Consider the following 8,079-nt stretch of genomic DNA (forward strand, 5'->3'; position numbering starts at 1 on the left):
TCAGGAGCCCTCCCTGGGCTTAACGGGGAATCGGGAGCCCTTCCTGGGCTTGACGGGGAATCGAGAGCCCTCCGTGGGCTGAACTGGGGATCGGGAGCCCTCCGTGGGCTATACTCGGGAACGGGAGCCCTTCCTGGGCTGAACTGGGGATCGGGAGCCCTTCCTGGGCTTAACTCTGGAACGCTGAACTGGGGATCGGGAGCCCTCCGTGGGCTATACTCAGGAACGGGAGCCCTTCCTGGGCTGAACTGGGGACCGGGAGCCCTTCCTGGGCTTAACTCTGGATCAGGAGCCCTTCCTGGGCTGAACTGGGGATCGGGAGCCCTCCCTGGGCTTAACGGGGAAACGGGAGCCCTCCCTGGGCTTAACTCGGAGGACTAGAGTGGGCCGCGGACGGCAGCGGGCTGGGCAGAGGAACCGCCGGCTTACTAGACTCGGGAACGGTCGACTTACTTGACTTGGGAATGGCCCGCGGAGGGGTTCCGGATCGGGATTGCAGGCACTCCAGACACCGAATGACTGTCTCCTTCCAGTCGAGGTCGGTGGTGTCTGGGAGCTCCGTGGGATGATGGAATGTTATCCGGATCCGGAACAGCGTTGCGAGGGTTTTCCCCTCGAGGGAGCTGGCGAGGGCGAGCGGCACGAACGCCCTAGCAAAGACAATGGGATCTGGGCTCGCCTGAGCCAACGTGATGAACTTTACGCGTTCCTCCATTTGGGGACGTGGAGGAACGCATGGAACAAATGGGAAAAAAACAAAACACTTTTCAAAAAATGGAAAATAAACACTGGGAGAAAAAAGGCACCGCTTTACTTTGTTTGTCCGGTATTCTGTCACGATCTGCTACGGTGCGGGAACACGAAGCAAGGAGCGAGGAGACCAAGAGTACAAAAACCAAGGAATTTATTAATCTTCACGGGGAATCATACGTAGCACGAGTATACAAACAATACCAGACCCTGGAGCACACACAGGGAACACTATTTATACACACAGGAGGAGGGGATGACGAGACACACCTGGGAGCAATGAAACCTCATGGGAAACACTTGGGACAAATTAACTAATTAATCACATACAACAGGAGACGAAAATCACATGACGAGGACAGGAACATACATGTGACAGTTCTTCCTTTGTTATCTTGAAACATTAGGGCCTTTCGCACCGCGGGAACCTTTTCATAGTACCAGAACTAATTGTGGAACTACCCACTTTTTGGCGTTTCCTCATTTTGTGGTCTTGTTGAAGAAACAGCTGCCCTTTTATTGTGATTGTAGTATAACCAATAAATTTGGGGTTGATTTACATTTTTATATTTTTAACCCTACTAATATGACCCACAGTTTAGTCCTTAAATATATTATTATTTATTACTAAAACCCAAAAATCTTTATCTCTTGAATATGTTGTTACTTTATTTTATGTGCAAAATTTTTCAGGTGCGAATGCAACCATTTAAATAGTACTGGCAAATAGTTTGCGCAAAATCGTCCCAGTACTTTAGTACTGTACATTTAGTTCTGGAACTAAAGCGGTGCGAAAGGCCTTATTATTGTGCCAATGTTTTATTGAGAACATTATATAATCTGTTACCTCAACAACATCCTCAAAACATCCTCAAAATGTTGCAGGTAAAATGTTCTAGCTTTGTTTACACTTAACATTTTAGGAACATTATCTGAAATGAAAAACATTCTTAAAACATTTTTTGAACATTACATTCAAATGTTTTCTCTAAAACATCAACCAAACCTGTACGGAATGTTAGCCAAAGTTATGAGAACATTCCCTGCTAGCTGGGTTACTGCTTCAACTGAGGGTGAGCACCCCCATAGGACTGGGCCTGATTTTATCTATCCCACCCATCCTCAATGCCAAAAATACAGGTCTCACCCTTTTTCGAAAGTTGGATTTAACCCACCCATCCATTGTCTAATGCAATTTTTGTGCAATCATCAATCAGGCCTTAAAAAAACAAGGAAAATAGCCTGCATTTCTAGTCTTTTATGCATATTTGTATGTTTATTATGTAAATGCTCTGTTTATTTTATTTATTTGTTATGTATAATACATTTATATTTTAGATTACGTATTTGTGTTTTCATTATCTTGCCTAGGGCCCCACAACCCTGCCACTACCAACAGTTCCACCAACAACAGCCGCTCCTCCAACAGCTGCTCCAGCAAGAACAGCTTCTCCAACAGCCACTCCACACTCTACAGCTCCAGAAACACTTCTACTAACAACTCCACCGACAACAGCTCCACCAGCAACTCCACCAGCAACGGCTCCATAAACAGCAGCTGCACCAACAACAGCTCCACCGACAGCAGCTCCACCAACAACAGCTCCAGCAAGAATACCTTCAACAGCTCCTGTAACAGTTCCACTAGAAGCTCCACCAGCAGCTCCACCGATAACAGCTCCACCAACAGCTCCAACACCAACAGCTTTAGCAACAGCCCCAATGCTGGCAGCAGCAGCTCCACCAACTACAACTCCACCAACAGCAGCACCAACTGCTCCACCCAAAGCAGCTCCAGCAGCAGCTCCAGCAACAACTCCAGTTACAGTTCCACTTTCAGCTCCACCAATTACAGCTCCTGCTACACCTCCACCAACTGCTCCACCAACAACAGCTCCACCAACAATTCCATAAACAGCAGCTCCTCCAACTGCACCACCAATTACAAAACCAGCTGCTATGGCTGCTATATAAATATGACGCTTATGCCTGGATAAAAACAGCAGAAATCCACTAAATGGTTGATTTGGTCTATCTTCATACTCTGCTCTGATTCTCTGCTCTGTCTCTCTTCTCACTCTGTCAATCTCTTGTCTTTGACTCTGCTCTCTCTCTCTCTGTCTCATCTCTTCTTCCTCTCTGAATCTCTGAGCATCTTGAAACATCTGATTACTGTAATGTCCACCTCCATTCTGCTCTATCATTGTGTCAATCTTCTGCAGTAGATCATTCACCTGCTCTCTGTTATTCTGATCTCTGTTGTTGAAGACATGAAATCTGCCTCCACACTGCTGAACTAGATGTCTTAATCTACTGTTATGCTCAATGAGTTCCTCTACAGACTCTCCTTCTAGCTGATCTCCATGAGTGAAGAGAATGATGGAGTATTTTAGCACCTCCTGACCAAACAACATCTCAATCTGCTGAGGAATCTGCACCTCCTGATCAGTGAATCTCATATTCACAGGAAACACAATGAGAAAAACATGAGGTCCAGGACTGGATAAATAAATGCTTCTTGCCATCTCTGTCACAAGCTGCTCAGTATTCATCTCTGTCAAATAATCCAGGAGTATCAACTACAGACACAGACCTGCCTGAAACAGTGGCGTGAGCAGCTGAACTTTCACGGGTTACTGAATTCATATTCAGTGCAGATCTGAACACTCTCTGTCCCAGTATTGTGTTTCCAGCTGCACTTTTCCCAACACCACTTTTGCCCAGAAGAACAATCCTTCTGGATGATCGACTGGAGACAGGAATGTCCTGAAAGTTGATGGGGATTCTTTGCAGTGGATTATGTGGCACTGTATATAAAAGAAAACAGACCAAACAATCACTTATTTTACAACATGTACTTTATTGTGCTACCTCATAAAACAATAACTTTTACTAATATATGACAGTTAACATACAGTAAATTATTTTCCCAGAGAAAGGAGATGTCACTGCTTAAACTCACAAATGATACACATAGACATGTCACAATTTGAGGCACTTTTTATTCATGTCATAAAAATTCCTTAAAGTTGATCTTTACTGGGTGAATCTATTATATTTAATTCTATTATAATCATATTTCCAAAACTTTTACTCACTCTTTGAACCAGAAAATCTTTTTGTGTCGTAAGGTGCTGGAAGTTCACAACTTTTGCCTACACAACGTGAGTCCGAAGTGGAGCTCCCTGATAGAAAAGATGGACAAAACACACATTTGTAATAATATTTGTTGCCTCTGTTTTTATTTTGTAGCTTAGAAATAAAGAACATTTACATGTTTTTTAATTACCATGGTAATCAAAAATATTAGATTTATGCATTATTTTGTCAAAGAAAATCATATGCAATCAGATAACGGTTACCATTTAAATTTTGTAAGGGACATGCAATATGACATGATCACAGATAAGTAGTAAACACTAAGATATATATTAAATTATTAGAAGGAGATAAAAGAGTCCTAATGTAAATTATGCAGATCATAACAAACCATATGTGTGTCATAATAGAAGTACCTTGGGTAATTGTGGTTAAAAGAAACTTAGGATGTGAAATAAGTTGTTGCCAGGCAGAATTCATACTTGCAGGTTGTGATCATTATCTGAGTTACTCGACAGATGTGAAGATTTATATTTAATGTAAGATTTACATTTCTACTTATTAACAATGTACATAGACATTTTGAATTTGGCAGTCTTTAATCAGGAAGAGAGTGTTTGTGTCCAAGTAACGATTATGGTAAGCATATTAAATATAATTATGAATAATAAGAAATAAATTACAAATTTAACAATGAATATTTATTTGCTTTAGTGTACAGTATATAGTGGTTTGTGTTATTTAAGTGATAGCCTACACAACCCACATCTTATGTTACACAAAGAATGTGTAATGTATAATCTCAGAATGATCATGTATTAATTTGAATCTTTAGACAGACCAAAATAAATGTCTTAAAGTAATCTAACTGTCTACATTTGCATTTAAATAAATAAATTTGGTAAATAAAGAATGAATGGCAATTACACAAATTATAATCCCAATTAACAGTTTCAACAATTATGTTTTAAATTACATATTAATGTCTAATATAAATATAACGGCTTATCATTATTCCCACTTTGTGAAAAACAATATACATTGTAATAATAATAATAATAGTAATAAAAATGACATAACATGTTTTTAACTTTTTTTTTTTTTTTCTTTTCCAAGATTCAACTCATTTTTAAAATCAGTTGAATATAAATTAAGCTGAAATTACTTATACAGCCAAGGTACTTATACTTAACAATTTAAGGCAGCAGGTTATTTTTACATACATAATTGCACTTCCTACCAGTAATTCAGTTAATGTCTCTCACCTGCTCTGAAAGTTATTTTACTTGTCATTTGCAACTTAATTATAATCAATGAGAAGTATAGTTAAGCTTACCTGTGAAGTGCTTCAATATACAAGTGAAATAGTTGGAGCCTTGTGCTACAGACGTACAGACTTGACAAAGATGTTTTGCTGCTTTTGTTTCGCTCTAATACAATACACTCAGTTCAGTGCCTTATTATTTGACTGCAAGTCAAGGATTCCAGTTAGGAAAAGTGAAGGAGGAGGAGCACAGCAACGAGGAGGGTAAAGATGCGTGTGATTGAAGAGGGTGCACAGGATATTTTCCTTCAGCTTGGGTCGCAGTGGTGGGATTTTTTATTTTTATTTTTTTATGTAACCATCCATAACACTATATCAACAGAAACACAACAATGCACTAAATCCACTGAGAACATGCAACAGCACAATGCCCTGACAAACACTCACATATTGTTTAGAATATGCAATGTATATATATATATATATATATATATATATAAACTGTGTTTTTTTTATTATTTAATTACATTTTAATGTGTGCACAGTTATTACCACAGTGTTTAGACATACATTGTTTGGGACAAGTTAGACATGTTAGGTCGGGATTTAAAGCCAGGAACTCAAACAAAACATGAACTGAACCAGACCACCCAGTCAAAACTGTTTGGAATAACACTGTTTTTGATTTCGATGGTCCACCCAACAAACTAAGAAACTTCGCAAATGACAACTAACCAGGGGCGTTGCTAGGGTTGGAATAGATAAGGGGCTTAGCTAAATCGTTGTCATTTAGGAATAAGATTGTGTGGGTGATTGAATCGTGTTCGCTATCTGGATATTTAAAGGGGTCATATGATGCGATTTCAATTTTTCCCTTCTCTTTGAAGTGTTACAAGCTCTTGGTGCATAAAGACCAAAATAAAACAAAAATTACGGCTTCAAAGAGTTTGGTGAACACGTAGGCTAAGGTAACCGGTAATTTACCACAGCCAGCAGCGCAAACTGCTTTTCATCACGGACAGATTGATTTCTAGTACTTGGAGAAAAAAATAAACAAAATGTATAAAACATAGGCTACTTTATTTGTGAAGTGAATGGTCCATCATCAACAAGATCAGGGGCTTTTGGCAAAACATCAGGGGCTTAAGCCCCCAACGCAACGCCACTGCTACTAACCTTAACAGTCTACTAACAGTCATCTAATTTTCCAATGAGAGTTAGTTGACATGTACTGTAGTTGCAATGTTACTTACACTGTAGTTAGTAGAATGTTTAAATTAGACCATTAACATGAAATATGTCAAAACAAATGAACATCAAGATGTCACAATCATAAAAATGGTCGAATTGAATATAAATTTTAGTTGTGATGATTCATGAAATGCTTTTGTATTTATGTGGTGTTTTTGTATTTAAATATCTGTTCTGTGTGGTTGCTATAGGCTTGTTTTCTGGCCCAAGAGTCCATCCCCCAAGGGGGAATTCACACAAGCAGGTGATTTACAGGAAACTAAACAAGTAGCCTATATCTTTCACTTGTTTACGCACTTTAGACATTCAATAAATAGAAGAAAAAAATCCTGTTCAAGAAAGTTGCTAGTCTTGTTTGGTCATATAGGCATACTAGAGGATTATAGTTTACACAGAGACCACAGGTGGTATGATGCTGTGGTTTGGAAATGAAACCGGTTTGGAGATGTAACTACTAGCTTAATATCTGTAATAGGCTACACGCAAGAAAGCCTTTTTCGATTATTTTAGGCATATCTTTTAAAGTCAAGCCTCCAGACCTGATTAAAATTGTTTAATAATATCATAATGAGATAAAAAAAAAAAGAAAAAAAGATGCAAGTCCCTGATGTATTTTTGTTTTCGTCTGTTCCGCGCGTCACGTGATACTTTTTGTTAAAGCCCTTTTCATTTCGTTAAAGCTCGCTTCTGAGTGAACGCGTTTACCTCGACGACATTGTGTGTGGCTCTCGGTGAGTTTAATATTTGTCATTTATAGTTGTAATGCAATTTATATTTGTTTATATTTTACTTTATTGTGCATGGATTCTGAATTATGAAGCATGCGGTTATTTTTTTTAGTTATAACGTCTTGAACAAATATTGTAAGAAAGACTATTTGCGGATTGAAAAGGTAGTTCATCGCAAACAAATCAAAACTCGACAAGTATTCTGTTTTCACTTTGTTAAAGCATTGATTTAAAAGTTTCTGTATCGATAGAACTAATAGCAAACAGGTGCCTGTACTGTAATGTAAAGGGCTGTTCACATGTTGCGTATAAAAACGCCAGCCGCGCCGCGTTCTCTTTCTTTTCAAAGTGCTCGGAAGTTTGCGCTCCCCTTGCGTCTGCTCTTGCCAAGCAACCATCAGCCGCACTCTCCATTACATTACATTTATGCATTTAGCAGACGCCTGTATCCAAAGCGACTTACAGTGCATTCAGGCTATACATTTTTTTTACTATTTCATTACGACGAGGAAGAAAGAAAGAAAGAAAGAAAAATAATGTATTTAGCACAGAGATACTGTATAGGCTATTGGGAAAAAAAAAAAAAAAGGCAAAGAAGATGCGGGTTTAATTAAGCTGGGGATTAAGCGTGCCAGTCTTTTGGCTTGAAACTGCTTTCACATTTGATAATGATTCATTAATTTAATTTTATGTCCAGATGGACGAATTACTAACAAAGTGATTTCTTCAGATACCCGGCAAGCAATTCGGATTTCTTAAAATAGGTTTAAACTGAACAATACACTCTAAAAAATGCTGGGTTGTTTCAACCCAACTTTGGGTCAAATATGGACTAACCCAACTTTTGGGTTAAAAATTGAATGTAAAAATTTAAAGGGGTCATATGATGCGATTTCAATTTTTCCTTTCTCTTTGAGTGATACAGAGATATTCTTTATAAAAGTTAAGAGTCAACCACGCCTACCTAAAACGGCTCGTTCTAAAACG

The 8,079-nt window shown here is 38.8% G+C and overlaps 2 protein-coding genes across 2 annotated transcripts in view; one reads left to right on the forward strand and one right to left on the reverse strand.

Moving 5' to 3' along the window:
• Window positions 1-2,117: 2,117 nt before the first annotated feature.
• LOC107693974 (keratin, type II cytoskeletal I-like) lies at window positions 2,118-3,731 on the reverse strand. Its single transcript, XM_016493590.1, is given in 3 exon segments — window positions 2,118-3,306; window positions 3,308-3,557; window positions 3,713-3,731. Coding segments are annotated over 3 exon segments (1,458 nt in total).
• A 3,313-nt stretch (window positions 3,732-7,044) lies between these two features.
• LOC107693992 (GTPase IMAP family member 7) overlaps window positions 7,045-8,079 on the forward strand; it is a 2,742-nt gene continuing 1,707 nt past the window's right edge. Inside the window, exon 1 of the mRNA XM_016493615.1 lies at window positions 7,045-7,095. The gene's annotated coding sequence lies outside the window, so the exon portion shown is untranslated. The remainder of the gene's footprint in view (window positions 7,096-8,079) is intronic.

Source organism: Sinocyclocheilus anshuiensis, unplaced genomic scaffold, assembly GCF_001515605.1.
Source record: "Sinocyclocheilus anshuiensis isolate Anshui unplaced genomic scaffold, SAMN03320099.WGS_v1.1 scaffold1227, whole genome shotgun sequence".
NCBI classification, from domain to species: Eukaryota; Metazoa; Chordata; class Actinopteri; order Cypriniformes; family Cyprinidae; genus Sinocyclocheilus; species Sinocyclocheilus anshuiensis.